General features: G+C 40.8%; 1 protein-coding gene across 2 annotated transcripts in view; it reads left to right on the top strand.

The window, feature by feature from the left end:
• Window positions 1-21,478, top strand: part of rapgef5a (Rap guanine nucleotide exchange factor (GEF) 5a) — a 64,352-nt gene that overhangs the window by 21,774 nt on the left and 21,100 nt on the right. For both annotated transcript variants that reach the window (XM_074612754.1, XM_074612755.1), the window contains 5 exons: window positions 5,346-5,427; window positions 5,546-5,594; window positions 5,776-5,849; window positions 9,405-9,596; window positions 21,008-21,153. In XM_074612754.1, the coding sequence (XP_074468855.1) occupies window positions 5,346-5,427; window positions 5,546-5,594; window positions 5,776-5,849; window positions 9,405-9,596; window positions 21,008-21,153 (543 nt within the window). The remainder of the gene's footprint in view (window positions 1-5,345; window positions 5,428-5,545; window positions 5,595-5,775; window positions 5,850-9,404; window positions 9,597-21,007; window positions 21,154-21,478) is intronic.

Genomic DNA, 21,478 nt, shown 5'->3' with positions numbered 1-21,478 from the left:
TGGTGTGACGGCAGAAAGCTGAAAAACAGACCAGAATTTACACGACTAAGGGCTCTGCATATGTGTATCATGTTGTATCTGTCATGTATTCTCACTCTTATGAAGGGATGTAAAAATATTTTGTAGGTTTTTGCTTAAAAAACTCCATCTGGAAAAGTGCAGTTGTTCCATTTTTGCAGATTGGACATAGATGAGATTATGCATTCAACGTCCTCACTCGTCTGTCACTTTGACCCCGCTACTGACTGTGTCTCTCTTTGACTGGCGCACCATTTCTCTGCAGGCATCCTCTCGTCTCACACCCTCCCTCTCTGTCTCTCGCTCTCTTGTCGGTGTAAAGGAGAATAGTTGTAGCTGTGTGAGTAGAAAACACCTAATGTAAATCTCCGCTGGCTGCTTCCAAGAGACTTTTACGATGCATTGGTTAATGCTGATTCTTGTTGTTGAAATTGTAAAAAGGAGATAGAATTACCAGAGGGCTAATAAGATGCAGTAATTTAAATAAAATCCTGGCAATGTGCACCATCTGAACCTGCCCCAAGCAAACAAACGTGTCTTAAACCACCTGTTCAGCAATGCTTATAGGCTTATACATTTCCTCTGGTAACTCAGCCAATAGTGAAATGAAAATGTAAATGAAATAATCTTAAAGGAACAGTGTGTAACAATTAAGGGGCTCTATTGGCAGGAATCGTTGTGTTTTCGTTACCTTAGAATGAGCTGTTTATATCTACATAGAGAGCGGGTCCTCTCTTCACGGAGTCCACCATGTTTCTACAGTAGCACAGAACGAACAAACCAAACAGTATAAACTCTTCCTGCTTCGGCCGAAGTCGCTAACGTTAATCGTGGCTGACGTCCGATCGTCAGCCACACCCTGACACACCCTGAGTGCTCCCACTATACAGTGGGAGCACTCAGGGTGTGGCTGACGATCGGACCGTACAGTATGAACAATAATAAATTGTGAGATTTGGCTTTACATCGCAAACGATCTACGCGTACAGTAGGAGCAGGAATTACGCAACAACATTTCTAAAATCAGTGTATGGCCAGCTTAAAGCAAAGCAAGCAACTTGTGTTGTTGTTACCACATTTTGATTTAGAGAAATCCACTATTTCTGAAGGTTCTGCAGCACGATTTATAATGCAGCCGTGTGTAACTGATGCTCATGAATTATGGCTCCCTATCTCTCGCTGTAGTTTAATCTAATGAGGCAAGCATTAAATTGATACTGATAACTTGATACTTGATAAGGCAGCATTAGCGGACTGTTAGGCCTCCTGCCAGTGATTTCTACTTTAGTGAAGCCTAAGAACAACATGCTACTAATTAAATGGGTTATCTCCTCCGCATCATGTGTAGAAGATGTTTCTCTGTGTGTCATTATTCAGTTTGTGTCAACACTGCCAGCGTGTCTCAACGGATCGCTGTGTCTGAACAATAGTATTTTGCTACCAGGCACAATTTGGTCATTAAAGTTGATTAGTTTATTGTTCATTATACACTGCAATGCTCGCTAGAAATTAATGTTCTTTTGCGGGGTAAAACAACAAGAATCTCATAGTCTTCTAAATCTTAAAAGTTATATTAACTGAGAGTCTAATACGTTGTACAAAAACCATGTCTCTCCTCTCTCTCTCTCTCTGTCTCCATCTGAATGTAATACTGTTTCAATTTAATGAGCTTTATTGGCAAGAAAGTCTCTCCGTCTCATTCTCTCTCTTCCTCTGTGGCTCACATTACACTAAGGGCAAAGCTTGCACATATATAGTGCTTTTTAAAAGAGCTGTGTAAGGAGAGGACATTAAAATGTAACTGTGAAAAGATGTCCTGCACACTGCCCCTGCAGCAAAAGCCACCACGTTTGTCTTTTTAAAATGAAGTCCATGTCAAGTTTAGATTGTCAGAGCATGAACTGATCATGGAGAAGCTTGTGTTTAGATATATAAACTAAACTGTATGCACTGATTTCAGCTCTTCACTGTACAGTATCAGTTGCATACAACTTCCGTATAGACACAAAACACAAAGGAGAGACACAGCAATATGAACACCTGCACTATGTAATGTAATCCAATGCAATAGTCCTGTAACAAATAGATTTAAAGCTACATGTTCAGTTTATGTTGAGAATGTCTAATATTAATTGTCACCCTGTATACAAACAATTGCTTAGGTATTTATGCCTTGTGATATTATTCAATGCACTACAACAGCAACTTGAACGCCACCCCATTGTATATGATATACATTACCTATATACATACTTTATTGTTTTGTGAAGAATGGCGTCAGTCAATAACCTTTTGAAATACAGTGTTCTCTGATATCATTGGGAAGGAAGTGCAGAATTGCCAGGAGCTAAAATATGACACCTTAGCTTGGGAGGAGAAAACACACTTAGCTACTTGCTTGCTTTGCACGGTGCGCTGGTCCAAGAAGGGCAAAAAGCCAAACAGACTCTGCAGAATGCTGAAGGAACATTTTGGCTAGAGAGGAGGGCAACCTAACAGTCACTGGTTCCTCCTCCTCCTCCACAAATCGCACCATCTGCATTGTGGCACAAGCTTTTAACTCTGTGTTAGAATGGCAGTATTCACATCACAGCCACATGTGCATATGCAGTAGTTAGATTAAAGAACATACTTACATATTGTGCACAATAAGAATTGCTAAGCTCTTAATTGGGATCTGTTCTGGTAAATCATAGAACAACTTGCGGCATACACCTTTGATGTGGAATGAAAAAGGGAGCCCCAATCATGTTAATCCTCTATCAATACTGTTCTGCGCTGCTTAATGATTGGTGACACACCTCCCACTGTGCCTCTCTTCCAGCTCTGGTGCATTCACACTCGTGGTGAGTCACCAAATTGCCAAATGAACGGCAGTTGAAGAAACTTAACGACCCCGATGAGAATAAATTTAGCATGATGACTTGGAATAGACTTTGTACATCTCACGATCCACTAATGGATAGCAAAGATAAAAATCCCCAGCATTAAATTCAGTGGTGGAAGAAGTACTCAGATCTTCTACTTAAGTAAAAGTAGCAATACCACAGCATAAAAATACTCTGTTACAAGTAAAAGTCCTGCATTCAAATTTTTACTTAAGTAAAAGTATGAAAGTATTAGCATCAAAATATACTTAAAGTACCAAAAGTAAAAAGTCCTCATTTTGCAGAATTGCTCATTTCAGAATGATGTGTATTATATTATTGGATTATAATTATTGATGCATTAATGTGTTCATTACTTTAATGTTTCAGCTGGTAAAGGTGGAGCTAATTAGCTTAATTCATGATAATATATCATAATTTATTGATTGATTTATATTTTGTATTGATAATCAAAATCTGCAAATAAAAAGCTGTCAAATAAATGTAGTGGAGTAAAAAGTACAATATTTGCCTCTGACATGTAGTGGAGTAAAAGCATAAAGTAGCACAAAATGGTAATACTCAAATAAAGTACCTAAAATTTGTACTTAAGTACAATACTTTAGTAAATGTACTTAGTTACTTTCCACCACTGATTAAATTACATCGCTTTGACAACTTGATCATTTGCCCTTGTTCATCCAGCTCGGTGAGATGTATAAGCATCAGCAGGCTGTTCTCATACAGCGTTCGTAGCTATACCTATGTATCTGTGTCAGGCTGTGGGCTACATGTTATCACCATCTCCCGCGCATCTGAATCTATCATTCCCTTATCAGATTACAGTCTACACTACACACACAGACATAGTCACACAGAGCTTCATCTCCTTTCCTCCACAACTATTACTAGTGCCACTGGGATCTGTTGATAAAATCCAAATTGTATGCAAATTGAGTCTGTGTGAATGTGTGTGTCTTGTGCGGGGGTGAGGCAGTGTGTGGGAGACCAATCCAAACAGTGGTTTTGTAAGAGAACATATTAGATGAGGGGCCCTCGGGTGCAGTCTGCCGCTGTTGAAGACAAACTCTACAACCTTATATTATTGCTGTGGGAATAACGAAAGAGTTTACCCCAAAACAACCACCTGTTTATACAGCAAGCACACACAAATGAAGTCATATACAAATGTATTCACAGATGCACTCAGGCATGAAAAAAAAATCCTTGACACGAGTTACACGTCTATATACATTCCGAGCACATGTACACAGCCGGTGTGTTGCCACACATACACACATGCATACACAGCCTCGCTAACATCAATAGAAGGGTGTTTCTGGGAGCTATTTTAAATGAAACCACATGAAAGAGAGGAGGGGGGTGCAGAGAGAGATGCTCGATACAAAGACATGCGAGCAGTGAAGAACTAGAAAGACGGGGAAAATAAAACAGGCGGATACCACTCTGCCGAATAGAAAATATTCACTCAGAAAATATACTCATCTGCTGTATATTTATCATGTTTAGAGCTGCAACGATAGATCTGTTCAATTAATCGTTTAGTCTATAAAATGTCAGAAAATGGGAGGGGGAAATGCCAACACAATATCCCGAAACTCAAAGTAAAATCTTTAAATTGCTTGTTTTGTCTGATTAACGGCCCAAAACACAAAAATATTCAGTTTTAAAATGATGTAAATTCTGTGAAAAACAGCAAATCTTCACATTTTGAGAAGTTGGAATGATGTAGACTTCATAAATGATGTAAACAGGTTACTTGCATTTGATTTATTAATTGTTTCAGGTCTAATTATGTTTCATTACGTTAAAGATGAAAATTACAAATCGTCGAATCAACTTTGAATATACAACAATGAATGTAACTCGTCAGTGTGTGTCTCCCTTTTGTGTGTACCCCGCAGTGAACATTTTGTTTTTGAAAGGCCAACAAATATGGATTGAGGAAGAATATTTACCCCCCACCCCTGTAGTACAAGATTGAACAACAATTGTCAGGTCTTATTATCTGCCTCATCTTCTCTCAATTAATTTTGCGATCAGTTTTACTACTGGTTTGATCTCTGAGAAACCAGTGAGCAACATGAAGAAGCCATTGTTGGATATCTTTGGTTGGCTATAATGTGAAGTTTTCTTCATACAAAGGTTGAAAATAGAAAAGTGGCTTCTATCCACTGAAATCAATTTGAATACAGACTTGTGGGAAAATGTAAAGGAGCACAGGTAACCACATCCAGCTGAGAAGTAGGTGTGTTAGTAGGCTGTAGTTCTTCTGTAGATGTACCAGGGGGCAGCGTAGAGAGGACCAAAGCTCTGCAGGACACTGATTTCTCTGGAGAGTTTTTGATCAGAATAATGCACATGTCAGTTGTAAGTAAAGCTGTGTTTGCATGTGTGTGTGTGTGTGTGTGTGTGTGTGTGTGTGTGTGTCTATCCAAGGTCAGAGGAGGACTCTGAAGGCAACAGGGACATCTGCAGTGAGATTCTCCAGATGAAAGCTCTCGAGAGGCTCACTTCTACGGTCAGTGTGTGTCTGAAGATTGATAAACACAGTATCATATTGCTGCTTCATTACTGATTGATCATTTATAGTTTTTTAAATATGATTTGCATATCGTCATGTTTTTTTTTTCCAACAGGTACAATGTGAGTTGGCGGCTGCTCTCGCCCGAAAGACTCGCAAAGCTTGTACGTATACATGTAGCCCGAGTGTGTGTGTGCGTGTGTGTGTGTGTGTGTGTGTGCTTTCATGAGAAGTTCTCCTGGTGTGTTTTTTTCAACTGCATTATGAGACCATGAGTGACAATGTTACACAATGAGTGTGAAGATGTGTCCTAAATAACTTGATTCTGCTTGTGGTTGGTTGCAGTATCAGAGCAGGACTCTGAGACGACGGAGACGAGCCAACAGGAGCCTCGCACGCCCAGCGAGGAGAGCAGCCCGGTAATACACACACATAGAAACACACTCCTACTTATTCTAAATAATGTCCCTATCATGTCATTTTATTTTCCCCTCCAATCCTTATCCTCCAGTTAATTTTCAATCCAAAATTTATATTTTCCTGGATAATCTGGGCAGTGCACAATCGGCTTAAAGTAGGCCTGCAATAGAGTTAGTAAAGCCAATCCAGTTTAACATTGAAATGTTCCTGATAGCATTGCAAGTATTAAATAAAGCTTATAGTTTGGTATAGTATCAGTGGAGATAGTAATGTTTGGAACTGTTAAGGCAGGAAGATTTCTCTCTCTTCATACACAACATAAACAAAAAAAACGTAAAAAGGCGTGGTACGCCTTTAAAACTTTGCTGAAATACATGCAAAGCGGCCGTTGTTTAAACCTGTGCCGGTGTTGCACTGAAATCTGTGACCATCGAAATCCGTGACCGCAGAGAGCCAGCAACACATTAAGTCATCTTTTCTGACGGCTGCGTTTGGAAGAGGTTTTTAATAGGGCACAGTAAAGCTTTTTGACTGTCGTTGAAACCAGATTGCTGTAAAAACAAAGGAGTGGAGACGGACCAGTCTCAATATGACCAATACTGGCCAATTATAATATAACATCTCCAACACAGATCAGCTTGGGACATCCTTAATAACAGATCATAATTGGCTTGTTCTGACTACCTTGCTCTCTTTCAAAGGTCACTGAGTGCAAGTTGTGTGTGCATGTGTGAGGTGGCTGAACGTAGAAAATGGGGTCAGAAGAGAGTGCAGAGGAGGAAGGCCTGTATGCTTTCTGGTCCCATCTCGTTACAGTGAAAACCTCTTTTTCTCCATCAATTATTCATTCTCTGATTACACCAGAGATGAGGAGAGAGGAGAAGAACAGAGAAAAGATAAAACACAATTATATATACAGTACTTTAGATCAGTAGTTCACATGTTTTTGGCTTGTGACCCCTTAACATAAAGAAATGGCTTCTTACAACCCCCTCGCCGCAGGTGGCATATGTGATTTTCCCCTATCATATTATATGTTAATGATAAGACCCCTGAAGTGTTGCAACTGTCCCTTTTTACAAGATAAAAACAAGCCCTCTTGTTTTTGTCATCAGATTATTCTTCCTAGGAAATCTGCCTTCCAATGCATGGAAATAAACCAAACTTTGCAAATAGGTTGAGTCCTATGCTGAACTTCCTCAACTGGCTTTGTGGGCCAACAGTCCTGATGGTGGCGCTACAGCAAACACCTGAAGTTTAAAACTTTGAAAAGTCATAACAAATCAGCCGTTCGTGCTACAACTGTGCAACGTCCACCAAAGCGTAGCCCAAGTGATTAGAAATATCCACATGCTTCAGCATGGCAGGAATTATGAAGTCCATCACACTGTTTTTCTCAAACATTTTAGAACCTATTAAACCTCCTCCCACATTTTTTTGCTCAATTGATACAAAACTTGCTGCATTTTTTTTTTTTAATTGTCAAAAATGTAGCCCAGAGAGCATCAAAACATTTTAGTGTAAACCGTACTGTACACAGCTACTGCAAATTCTCGATAAATAAAGCTCCAGTGTTCATGAAAAAACTGTATTTTTGACAGTATTTTGAATTCTATCATCATGTGAACCATTGCAGTCAATGGAAATCAAGCATTTCAAACATCAGTTTGTCGCTTATGGAGCAATCAATCTTAATCAAAATTAATTACTGACATCTGTGTGTTGTCTAGATGAAGTTTGTCTCGAAAACTGAATTTTTGACACTTGTTTGAAATTTTCCTCAATAGCCCAGAACGGACAAACCAAACACTGGCTCTAGAGAGAGCCTTTCATGTTTTTACGTTACCTGAAGGCCACCGTAGTTTTCCGACACACTTGTGAAACTGCGATAACGTGAGTCGCAGAGTGCAAAACCGTGGTACCGCCAGCTGCCGTCTGACTTCCGTTGCTCCTAAAGTAGTGTGTACTGGCCTCTGAGCAAGACGAACGACGTTACCACGGTTTTGCACTCGGCGGATCACGTTACGGCAGTCTTGAAAGGGAGGAGTGAGCGGAGGGATACTAGATGCCACCAAATCCTGCACACTGTACCTTTAATATATACATTTACAAGTGAAGTTCACACCTCAGAGACAAGCTGCTCCAACAAATATAGATCTGGTGTGTAAAGATAGCGGAGGAGAGAAAAGAGCTACACATGAACCAAGAGTGAGACGCTGAGGTCATGAATGCTTTCGATTGCTACACCGGCTGTTTCCGTGGACACGGGCCATAAGATTCATCCTGCAATCCTTTTAGGGGTTTGGGAGCCGCTGCTGATTGTTTGGTTTATTTGACATAATGAGAAGGAGGACAATAAACCACACACTACTACTACTACTACTTTAGTTTCAGTTATCCATCAGCCTACTGACAGTTTTAGCTCGTCATAGATCTCAAACACAAGAGACCAAAGGAAAAATTAGGATCCAATGGGAGAGAAAAAAGGAGATAGACGGAGACAGCCACACAATACAAGCACAACACACACAGACAGGTTTATCAGCACAGGAAGCTGAAAACAGGTTAACAGGAAGCAGCAAGGGACAGGGGGCTGTGGCTCTGATATAATGTCTGTGTGTGTGTGTGTACGTGGCTATTCTAGCAGATAAGAGTTGTCACTGGGGGGAGTTTTCCTTGTAAACAAAATGAAGCGTGGGAGTATGCTATCATTCTGTGTGTGTGTGTGTGTGTGTTTGTGTGTTACCCTCTGCTAGAGCATGGCACCGTGGGATAGTTGAGCTCACAGGAAGGGTTAACCAGCTCTGAGCCAAATGAAATACCCTTCTCTCTCCCTTTTCCAAGGAAAATAAACAGACCAGGCTGGCCGCCAATGGTGATAACCATCATACTAGCTGCACCTTAGGGAGCACGCACACACACACAGTCATGTTTTCTGTCATCAGGTCTGTACGAGGACAAAGCCATTAGTTTATCTGAAGTCCTGCAGCTCTTTTAAAGAAATCTATTCTGTCTCTTTCTGTTACTTTTGCTGCTTTTCTTTCTCTTTCTATTCATGTCTTTAGGTCTTGGGCTGCCAGGATGGTTAACACATTCCCAACTATAGAGGGGAGGAGACACACACACACACACACCCCCCAGCACACACTCTTCCCACACAGACACACACTCCCGCCCACTTCTACTACTAATCACACACACTCACTCTTTCTCCGCCAGATCGTCTGACACGGAGCAGTCAGACTGGGACAAAGAGAGAAGTGCAACAGATAAAGGGAATTACAGAGTGTATTAGATAGAGAGAATAAGAGACGAGGAAGAATTAGAGAGACACGGGATTACCTTTTCATCTCATTCTCCTCACATGGACATAAAGGGGCAACTGAAAACGTGTCATAGCATGTTTCTGGATTTATGCCCAAACTGCTTTCAGTCTCCATTGAAACAAAAACAGTGAACTTTCTTGAACTCCATCCCACAAACACTTTTTGACTGTCTCCACCATGTCTTGGGACTGCGGGTTGAGATATATGTTCATGCCACCTGTGTTGCAGCTGAGCGGGGTGTGCGCACTGCGGGATGGCGGTGGCAGCGGCGGCGGCGGCGGCGGTGGAGGAATGGGGACCGTGTGCGGCCGCGAGGAGCTGACCAGCCGGCTCGGGCTGGAGGCCGTCCAGCGGCTGGCCAAGGACGGCTGCCGGCTGCTGCAGAACCACAACTACCGGCTGCCCGACAGGAACCAGCCGGTGAGTAGAGAGCGTCATAATGGCACTAAAGCATCATTAATATCCTACAGTATATCTGATGTTGTCTTGTGAAGTCGTTGGTCTCTCACCATGTAATCTGCAGAGCGAGTTGCGGCTATATGGTTAGTGTGAGTAGAGAGTAACGGACGTCATCATGTGGTAAATGTTGTCAGTATTGTCGTCACTTTTAAGCACTCACACTTCAGGTGTGCTTAAGTCTTGGCTTCAGGGATCATGTGAGTAAATCCTCATCAGGACCATCCTGATATGAGTTGCCGTCGATCTAAAGCTGCATTTCCACAAAGCAGTCCGGTTCAGTTCAGTTCAGTTCAGTTCAGTTCAGTTCAGTTCGTTACACATTAGAACGGTTATTTTTGTGTTTTCATTAGCAGAAGTTGTGGATGATGGTACCAATAGAATCGCTCCATTCTGGTTACCATCTCGGTCGAGGTTCCAAGTGAGCTGAGCCGATACTAAAAGGAGTTAAAACACTGCAGACCACTGATTGGTCAGAGAAAACCGTAATAAAGAAATAGCCAAGTTAACATCAATAGCGACCGCAATTTTGAATTCACTTGGCCAGATAGATTTTAAAAGGTGGCAGCTGGCAAAACTACACCGTAGGGCCTACACTATGCCGTACACACTATGTACACTACACCGTACAACTGACGAAGTGCAGATGTTCCTCTGTTTCGTTGCTGTTGAAATGATTCAGCGATTGTCCCGTTGAAGATGATGTCACAGCAGTTTCACGCGCCGTCGCTACGGCGATAAGCTGGGAATCCTGTTCGTGGCTAGAAGGTAACACGCAAATTGCAAAACTCACGCAAGATGGTTAAGGTTAGGCATTGACCCAGAATGGTAAAGGTTACAATGGGGATAACGAAATTGTCCCAGTGGTTAATAAACTTCTGACAACACCAGTGTTACTGATTACACCGGATATTTTACAAGAAAAGACAGCACTCAGTATATGTGGCGTGCTTGCTTTGATCTTTATTGCGGATGGCTGTTTGTCTGGTCTCTCCGGTCCAGCTTTTGCTGCGGGGCTGCAGGTTTCCACCTGGACCCGCTGCGCCGTGCACACCGGCGATTGCCTCATTAAAGTTATGGTTAACGTTATAGCATTGGGTTTAAATCCGAAGTATTGACAAATAAGTGCTTTTGCTTTTGCTTTGACACCAAATCATCCACCATCGTCTTGTCTGTCAACTCTCTTTCGTCCCGTGTATGAAATCTGACTCCTGCTGCTCTGAGTTGAAACTCCAATCGGAGCAGACACTTTCATTTTCAGATTGTAGCGTCCGTCGTCCGACTATGTATTGATAACACACGCTGACACAAACCTTCTAGACACGACCGAGAATCCCGCCCACACTGAGGGGGTACTACCTGCAGTGGAAACACGGCATAGAGAAACGAACCTGGCAGAGCCGTGCCGTGCAGCAGAATCTCGACTTGAAGGACATACACACGTATACACGTTTACAGCGTGCCTGTTCACTTTTGTACATCATCTGAGTGACACATCTGTGAACTGACACGCACCCACACACACACGCAAACTACAGTTATCATTGCATACACACACACACACACACACACACATAGCTTCGCTTCATTCATATCACATTAGATTAAATAACCACCGGCTCTCTAGCTCGTCTAATGTGGGTGTTAATAATGGCTTAGTGCAATGTGATCTCATGCCCTTTTTACAGTCTGTAAAGTACTGAGTGTGTCTATGTGTGCGTGAGTTCGCTGGCTAGAGCTCATAATCATGTGTGGGAGCATATGTGTGTGTGTGTTCATGCACTGCTGGTGCTGTGGCAGGCTGAGTCAGTGTGTGCCCATAATGAGTGGGGTGTTAGAGAAGCGTTGTACTGTATAATCCCGCTCTACAGTGCACCTGAGGGCAGGAAACGAAGCAAACGCAGTCTGATTTCACCCCCTACACCACGATGCGTGTCTTTCTGAAATCTACCACATATACAGTATCTCATCAGCCTGGTGAGTTTGACCAAAGCCCAGCTTTGGGGATTTTCCAGAGTGCATATGATTTCACTTTCATTCCTTATATTCAAAAGTAAAAATATATTGTATTTTATAACAGCACTGCTGCTGTATGAAACTAAAGAGACGTTTTTAAATAGTGTTAAAGCAGGATTGCTCTTCACACACGACATATTGAACCTTTTAATTTGTGAACCAATTTGCCCACTTTTAGGTTGACTTTCATCCCGTAAAGTATAATTTCAAGTCTTCTCAAACTGTTCTATGTTACATGAGGATAAGTCTTTTCCTTAGTAGGAATATTATTTTTCATTTTAAGGTTTCTAAGGCTTATGATGTGCTCAGTGAACCTACATTGTTATTTACAGCTCAATCATTGTGGTTTATGGTTTGGATACTGTTCCAGATCATGATTTTTGCTAACACATATATATATATAAATATATATATATATTGTGCCAAATTGCAGGGAAATGTATGAAATTATGCAGAAGAAATTGTGTTGTTTTTGTTTTAAGTATAGAAATGGAACAAGCAGACTGAAATGATTGATGTGACACAGCGTGAGGAATCAATGTTTCCTTTAACTTTATTAAAAGAGAGATTTGAGGGATACTGCTGAGAACAGTATTGATTGATTCATGGTAAGAGGTCAATGATGAAACCATAGATATTAAACAATTGTTTTATTTATTATTATCTTTATATATTATTATTATTTATTGTTTTTACTGTTTTATATCTGTGGATGAAATAGGTACTAATGTCAAATCAAGCTTCTTATATGTTTTTTTAATAGAAGCATCAGCAGCTCTTGCAGGAGTCGTCAGCTTGTCATCAAATTATCATTTCTGTTTAAGGCATCTGTTGACAGAATCCAAACAGTCTCTGAAAAAGACAATTATATGTGCACCTCTATATACTAGTACTAATATGGCATTATAGTATTAGAGTTAGGGGAGGTAAAAAAGTTATAGTATTATAGTATATTTGCCAATATTTATAAATTAAAAAGCATTGAATAGCATCACCAGGTGCTGAGTGGTCGTGACTGTCATGGGTCTACTGTGCGTCATTGCTACGTAAGCAGTGAAATCCTTATACAGTATAACCAAGCGGAGGAAGAGGAGGAGAATTATTGGCAGGTGTATATCAGCTAAGGGATGGACAGGAGCAGCACCCATCTATCCTTCCTTTTTCTGCCGCTTCATTCTCCTGATCTTTAATACTGTATTTATCATCATCCGGCTGTCTTATAATTAAAAGATCATGTTGCATCAAGCAGCACTTCAATTCCCAGAGGCTGCCAGTGGTTACAATAAAAGTGTAAAAGGAAATGAACCAATCTATTCTTGCAGGTTTATGGGCTCAATAAGAGGCTCTTAGGAAGCACATGTTGGTCTATAATCATTTCTACGGGTGTGCACAGGAATGATGCTTCTCAGTAATGCACCACAAATGTCAGAATATGTGCAACAGGTGTGATTTCATTGCCCAGCTCAAATTGGAGCTGCAAAATGTGGCAGAAACCAAAAAACAATCAACCAGCTCGAATTCACCACAAAGACCACTCTGCTTTCACTGGGTTGTCATGGTGATTTTTTTTTTTAGTTTCCTTTTTTTCCATGATAGTCAAGCTCTGACAAACTGGTGTGGGCTGTTTCCATAGTGATATAACTCATGTGTCAGTACAGTGCAATGGGTGCATATCTGCCTTCTAGTCACTTCAGACTTGCATTAATTTGCTTCAGCCATCAGAGTTTACCAGAGGTCAACCTGCAAATGGGATTATACAAGGTCACAGCATGCATGACACACACCCACTCCCACACACACACACACACACACACACACACACACACACACAGGCTTGTGTTACTTTCTACTAGTTGTGGAGATTACTCTGCTGCTGACCGAAAAGCATTGTGTTTTCATATTCTTATCAATTATTTCCAGGAATCAGGCCCAGAGCTATCACAACACAGATATGGCTCGGTCACTATCAGCGCACACACACGCACGCACTCACACACACACACACACACACACACACACACACACACACACACACACACACACACACACACAGGAACACACAGGAACACACACAGGAACACACACACACACACAGGAACACACACACACACACACACAGGAACACAAAGGGAACAGAGAGTGCTTCCTTTAGGCTTCCGTGAGGCCCACCTTTCCTCTGGACAATACGTCATCTTGTGTGTGTATGTGTGTGTGTGTGTGTGTGTCAGTTTATGACCCGTGAGGGGCACAGCAAGTGCATGTCCTGTCCTCTGGTCTCTCTCTAGTTTCTCTGCCCAAATCTCAAACCTCTAGAGCATAAAGTCGGACCATTCAAAGACAGAGACAGAGAGAGAGAGAGAGAGAGAGAGAGAGACTCGGCTCGAGCAGGGTGAGGAGAGGAAACAGAAGAAGTGTTTTCAGAAGTGTAGAGAGGAGAGAAGGGTGGAGACGAGGTGGAAGCGCAGATGGTTGAATTGAAGGAAGGGATGGGAGGAAATGGAAGGAAAGAGACAGACACACCTGTAAGCTGAGAACAAGTGACGGTACCAAGAACGGACTTTACAGAAGCAGTTATGGAGATTTGTACGTACCTGGTTCCAGTTTTGTCACACAGCAGTTTGTAAGTGGGTTTGGACATCCGGAAATTCTGTCTTTAAAGGTTATGTCCACCCAGAAATGTCATACCCAACCTGTAGTTTTAAACCATCATAGGGTGTATTGTAGGGGTGGTGGGAAAATCGATACAGCATAGTATGGCGATATTTTGCGTGGCAATATTGTATCGATACAAGGACGTCAAGTATCAGTCGTTTATTATATAAACTATTGACCTCTTAACAATCCGGCCACTAGTCTGTCTCTCAGCGGTTGTAGAGGACTCGGTCTTCAAGCTAGAGTGAAGATACCGGTATCATATGAAACCATAAAACCTAAGGAATCGATTAGTACCATGTCACGTTAGCTTGTCGGGAAGAATGCTAAATACCGCTCCAAGGTTACGCAAAATTTTGGTGAGGAAAAATTGGCATGGCCATTTTCAAAGGGGTACCTTGACCTCTGACCTCAAGATATGTGAATGAAAACTCAGAAGAACAGAGTGAAAACTGTATCTGATTAGATAAAACAGATGTTGACAAACTGCATAATTTGCAGATGAAAAAATTTAGTAATAATAATAATAATAATAATGCTGTGTCCATGTGTTAATTGTTCATTTACCTCTTGTTATATGCCAAATATATGTAAAAAAACCCATATCTGAGTATTTTTAGATCAAAATCTGATCAAAATGTCTCTTCCTGTAAACAGTTTAAAGTGTTTGATGACTCATCCTCCACTCGGGGGCTTTCATCCAAATTGATGAAAAAATTCATCCAATCAAATGAGACTTTTGCGAGCCAATCGTTTGAGGATCGAATCATTAAACGTTCTTTGATCGAAGTAGCTAACAGAGCAATATGGAGAGAGACAGAAAGAGACGTGTTTTCATTTCCAAAACAATGTGGTTGAGGTCTAATTCATTCAAAGGAAACTTTACAGATTTTCAACCGACTCTGTGTCAGTGCAGCGCGGCAGTACATACAGTAAACGTCCACTGGATGACAACATGAAACGACCGATGGGGTCTTACCGGTGGGTGAGCGGGGGGCTCCGGGCGCCATTCATCTGCATGTACTTCCAACAGTCCTCTGCTCTGTAACTCCTAGCTCCGTATCGAGCTAAACTCTAAGCCCGCCCACTTTTTAGCATCCCAATTAAATGCGAATGATTTGATTTAAATCTGTCTTGTAACTGTGCACCGCTCAAATATTCTGTCTCACTGTGAGATATGTCACAGTACAGCAGTTAGAGATGCTCCAACTTCCGTTTTACGGGGACTTAAAGTATCGTGATAATATCGTATCGTGGGTCCTCTGGTGATTCCCATCCCTAGTTTATTACATAATTGCCAATTGCACGTATTTGTTTTGACATTTTGTTGGCTGAGACTAAAGAAACTAATCAATCAGTTCTTGCAAGATTCTCTTTTTCTCAAAGATAATTAATTGACTTTCCGGCTGATGGTTATTGTTATTGGCCCTTTTGGATAAAACCCATTGGATTCAAACAGCGTCTCTTTCACACTCAATGCCACTTGTATTTCTTCTCACTTTTCCCCACACTCCTCCGTGTCTCTCACTTTCCGGTCCCTTGCCTTTCATCTTGCTTTTCTTTTCTTGTTCTCTCTCTCTTTCTTTCTGTGTTGCATAACTTTCTGACTCCCTCGTCTCCTCAGCGTTCCTTCTTTGTATATTTTTACTTTTCATGGCTTGCATTCTTTCTCAGGCTAAATTAATGTTGTTCTTGGGAGCTGCTGTTTGCACTTAACTCTTTACAGATTATTTGTGTGCAGCACATATAGTTACATTTGCATAGTGGGAATGCTGTACTTTTGTTTTGGTGCATTTTCTGGAAACCTTTTGATCTCTAGTGTGTGTGTGTGTGTGTGTGCTGCCTTCCTCCACTCTCAGCTCAGAGTTGTTTTTCTTGGCATAAGAGTAAGGAGTGCGTTATCAGAAAGATCAACAGTTTGCTACCGTAACAGCAACACCACAACATATTCTTCTCCTTTGTTCTTAAAGTAGTTATTAATATCATCATTTCTATCCTTTTATTTTTTCCACAGTATTTCTGCTGCACTTTTCCTTTATTAGATTTAGACTTGGCGTCCTGTTTCATATTTGAACCCTGGATGATGTGGTCTAATGGCGTGTCCCCTTTAGACCACTTAGCCACAAAACTATTCTTATCTCGACATCACATCTGGGCCGTTGGGTGCAGTCTGGGTGCCAGCCCAAATTGTAATTAATGACATGCAGTGTCAGATCTCTTCACATCAGCTGTCACTGCCTTATTTATCAGCTGTATGCATCTCTGTGTTGCTAATCCTCAAGGACATTTCATTTCAGCATGTTGCATTATGAAATGATTCTTAAGTATGCGTCGTCTTTTGTATTCTGTACTTCATGACATGTATAATACAGGAAAGTGTTTTTTCTTAAGTTAATGATTGCGGGATAGGAGGACTCAGCAATTAATTATAAAGACATTTTAAAATTGCAGTTTAACTTACTGCAATATGCAACTTAAAGGAGCTCCAGTTGTCTGATCAGAGTTGAAGATGCTAAATAGAGTCCTGAACAAGACGTCATTCAACACCTCCAGTTGTTGTTGTTTTTTCCCCTCCGAGGTCTCAGCCAAGATACCGGGAATCAAACCAGAGCCTCTGCAGTAGTGGGCGAGTTGCTTTTAACCCATGAACTACCTGAATGCCCCCCTACAATGAATCACTAAAAGCTGTGAAAATAAATAAACAATATTCTGTGGTGCAGTTGCAAGTGTTACATCATCATTATCATTTAGCTGTAATGTAAACACGGACAGTTAAAGGTAGGCTTGGTAAAGATTTTAGAACGTTTTTTTTGTTATATTAGTTGAAATTCTTATTACGTCCCAACAGCAATCAATAAATCAAATCAGGGTTCCTACACAGTATGGAAAAGTGTGGAATTTGATTTTAGTAATTTCCAGGTCTGGATAAGTATGGAAAAAAAGAAAAGAGTATGGAAAAACCTTTCTGTTTCCAGACTATTGCCCTTATTCTGTTTTCCAAAATATTATATTATTATATTATAATATTTCTCAAGATCACCGACCCTGCCTTTAACATGTTTCATATATGTAGACCAAAATCATAAATTTGCCTCAAAGGGCTGTACAACTTATAAAAACAAAGTACTTTATTTAAACTACTGTAGTTATTTTGATAAATAAAAGTGTGTGAGCTAAAAGGGGTTTGCCAGAATTGTAATAAAAACATTCAAATCATATATTGTATTTAATGAGACGAAGGTTTTAGAATTAAATGTGACACACCAACACACCTGAGGGAGAGGATTCAGTGACCTCAGTGCATGAATATCTGTATTGTAGAATATGAGTCATCAGGGCATGTCCACACGCACACACGTTCAGCACTTTGGGCAAATTGTTTTGTCTGACCCAAGTCAGACCTCACCTGCTGTCTCTCAGGATCAGACAACTCTTTCATCAGACGATCACAGGGACAGCGTGCATGTTTTTATGATTGTGTTTGCTTGTTCATGCCGGCCAGTCTAGTGACTTGTCTTTGTGTTTTACAGAGGTATCAGTAGCCTTGTTGTCGTTTGCATTTTGAAGTATCGCATTAGAAGAGCTGAGTGGAAACAACAACATTTTATAAAACTTCCTCAATTGAGGAAAGAAAAGTTTAACGCTCGCTTAAGGCGTTTTATGCCTTTGCTGATAAATTCTGACGTAGAACATTTAACTCGCATGACTGATCAGCTGTTTCCGCCGTCGGCGTCTTCTCAGATATTCCCATAACGTGCAAATGCTCATCTTCGTCTCTGGACAACATGAAACATGACCAATACTAGCTGACATGAAAGGACAATTAAAACTTAACCAATCAAGACTTTTCTTGAAGACCTCTTTCCATTTTTCTATTGTAGATGGCCAAGCAAACTTGTTTTGTTTTATGGTTTGCAACCTCTGCTTCTCCTAGTTTACTGGCGGATTACAGCCATGCGTAGCCTATAGCTCCGACTTCTGACGAAACTACGCCCAAGTGTTTTCGCTCCAAACCAGCTAATGGAAACGGGCCTATATCACATTTCCTTTTTGCACCATTTCAAAAGTTCGCTTAAAATTAGTTTGACAATTGAATGGAAAACACGGCTAGTGACTGACTGCGTTAGTAGCTCTCTGTCTTGGGTCTCCATGATGTCTAAAATCACAGTTATTGATAACTATACTGTCGGCACTTTGTATGAACCTTAGGATTTTTTTAACAAGCTATCATCGCTGTGATATTATGTAATTGTGGCATCTAAATGTCAATATACTACTAAACACAACTGTGTGCAGACCTACATAATGTCTCAGAACCAGTGCAACAGACAGACAGCCCTGCAGAGAAAGCTCTCTGTGCCGGTTGCGATTGCTGTTCGATCCCTCCGGCTGCGACAGAGAGTGCAGCGAGCAGCTGGAGGAGAGACGTCGCTCCTTTATCTCTCCTCCTGCTCCTCTCCTCTGCCTTTGATCTCCCTCTCTCCTCTCATTTTTCTCTCCTCTCCTCAGGCTGTTTCTTATTGTACTCCTTTGTCCATCTGGAGCTCTGTTCCACTGTCAGGTGTGTGTGTGTGTGTGCCGGAGTCACAGATCAAGTTGCTGTTCATTTTTGGAGCAGGAGATCATTTCAAGTGTCGGCCTACATTTCTAGTTGTCCCCATTGTTATCTAATACACAATAGCATTTCTTCTGAAGGCAGGAAATGCAATACTTCCCTGCGATGGTGCCAACACAATCTGTGTCTGCATGCGTGGACTGGTGATTGAGTGTGTAGGAGAAACTACGGATGCACGATATGCATAATATTCAGCCGATTACGATAATCAATAATTACCTGCTTCTAATTTCACATTTTTGTATATTTTAAAAATAAGTTCATAACCTGTAGTTTATGCACACCTGAGGGTAAAGGCTAAGATGTAGTAAGCAAAGATGGATGATTTGATATTCCATATCTAACCAAAATCTAACTGACATCAGTATTGTTAACACAACAAAAACAAAGCACTTCTGACTCTTCAAATGTTCATATATTTTTTCTAGTAAAGAACATAAAAAAAAACTTGTATTGAAAATCGTGTTGTCTTCATCTGAAACTGATAAAAACATCCACACCGGCGACGACATGTTTGGCTCTCTAGTCAGCGTGCTGCTCTTGTTCTTCTTCTCTGTGTTTATTGGTGGATCACAAACCAACTTTAAAGGTGCATACCGCCACTTACTGTATCGGAGTGTGTAGATGCTGCGCTTGTTAAGTCAATGAAAGCAATTTGGCAATTTCGTATTATCAGTCGATAATTTATCGGCTATTAATTTCATTATCGGAATAATAATATAATAATATAAATTTCCTAGTATCGGGCGATAATTTATCGGGCCTCATATGTATCGTGCATCCCTAGGAGAAACGTTTTAGTCTCAAGTGAAAATGTCTGGATACTCGAGGCTGACTGATCCTGGATTTTTGAGGCCCATGAAAATATCAATATTATTCAATACAATGTATCGACTGATATTTGTTTTTTTTACCAAACACATTATATAAAAATCATTTTTCACATTATGATCCCTTGAAGGCGGTCAATAAAGAGTTATGACCAAGATAGTATGTATTGAACGAGACAAATAACAGATGAAAGTTAAACTTGTCAATGCTCTCTGGTGGACAAAGAATGTAATGGCAACAAAGTTTGTAAATGACCTCAAAGATATCTTTGGCGTTTTGGGTATCATACAGTTTACACAGAAATACATCTTGGAATAAGCTAAAACAGGCCAATAATATCGGCCTGGGTAATGTGTCGGTCGGCTTTACTGGACACACAGGTGTTTTGTTCTCATCTAGGGCTGAACGATTTTGAAAAAATATCTAATTGGAACTATTTTGACTGATATTGCATTTGCGATACTTTTTGGTGGTGTGATTTTTGCGGGGATCTGTACTAGGGCTTCAACTAACGATAATTTTCATTGTTGATTAATCTGTTGATTATTTTCTCAATTAATGGATTAGTTATTTGGTCTATAAAATGTCAGAAAATTGTGAAAAATGTTGATCAGTGTTTCCCAAAGCCCAAGATGACGTCCTCAAATGTCTTTTTTTTTCCACAACTCAAAGATATTCAGTTTTACTGTCATAGAGGAGTAAAGAAACCAGAAAATATTCACATTTAAGAAGCTGGAATCTGAGAATTTTTTTTGTTTTAAGTACTCAAACTGATTAATCGATTATCAAAATAGTTGGTGATTAATTTAATTGTTGACAGCTAATTGATTAATTGTTGCAGCTCTAATCTGTACCAAACAGAGATGTTTTCTGTAGAAGTCTGTAGAATATGATGTGTAGGCCAGGACATCTTTGCAGCACAACCATATTTAATTCAAAATCACCTCCTGTGATTTAAAAGTTGCAGTAGGTCATATTGTGATTTTGATATTATTTCAAATAATTGTGCAGCGCTATTCTCGTCCTTGGTATGTAAAGCTTAGATGAGGGCTGACTGGATTTTCAGTGATCAGAGTCCGCTCCGTCAATAAAGAGTGGCAGTATACAAATAATGTAGACAGAATGCATCACATTCATTTTATTGCCTGTTGAGGCTGAAAGTGTCTACTCCTCATCCAGTGTCTTTAATCCCTTAAATCGCCTTCCAACAGTTTTGTCCTTGCCTCACTTTGTGACGTCTCTCTCTCTGTTTCTCTCTCAGGAGGCGGTGGGGAGGGTTTGTCTGAAGGAGAGAGGACGGGACGTGTTGGTGTTGCGGAGAGTGACATCATCCGTGACGTCGCCATCGGACCGGCCTTCACCCACGTCGTCAGGGGGCGGGTCCAGAGAGGAGGACTGCGACAAGAGGTCAGTCCCTCCTACATAATAAGAGCCCTTGAAACCAGCAGTAACAACAAAAACATAATCATAGTACTCCTCCCTTTTGTTTTCAGTTTTTTTTTAACTTCGGGATCTCAAGTTGCAACCACACACTCTTGCACGTACATGCAAACTATCAGCAGTGCTGTCAACACTGTGTGTCTCTAAGATAATGTATGCTTTGGCTTCCGGCGCAGAGCGGGAAGAAGAGAATGGCTTTTTTGTTTTCAGCTGAAAGGGAAACAAAGATGACACCAAGACTGGTTTACTTCCTTCAACAAATCAAGCGTTCAGGATCATTTGTGTGTATATG

This window comes from Sebastes fasciatus, chromosome 17 (genome assembly GCF_043250625.1).
Source record: "Sebastes fasciatus isolate fSebFas1 chromosome 17, fSebFas1.pri, whole genome shotgun sequence".
Taxonomy (NCBI): domain Eukaryota; kingdom Metazoa; phylum Chordata; class Actinopteri; order Perciformes; family Sebastidae; genus Sebastes; species Sebastes fasciatus.
The sequence above is the reverse complement of the archived record's forward strand: the minus strand, read 5'-3'. Positions and strand labels throughout refer to the sequence as shown.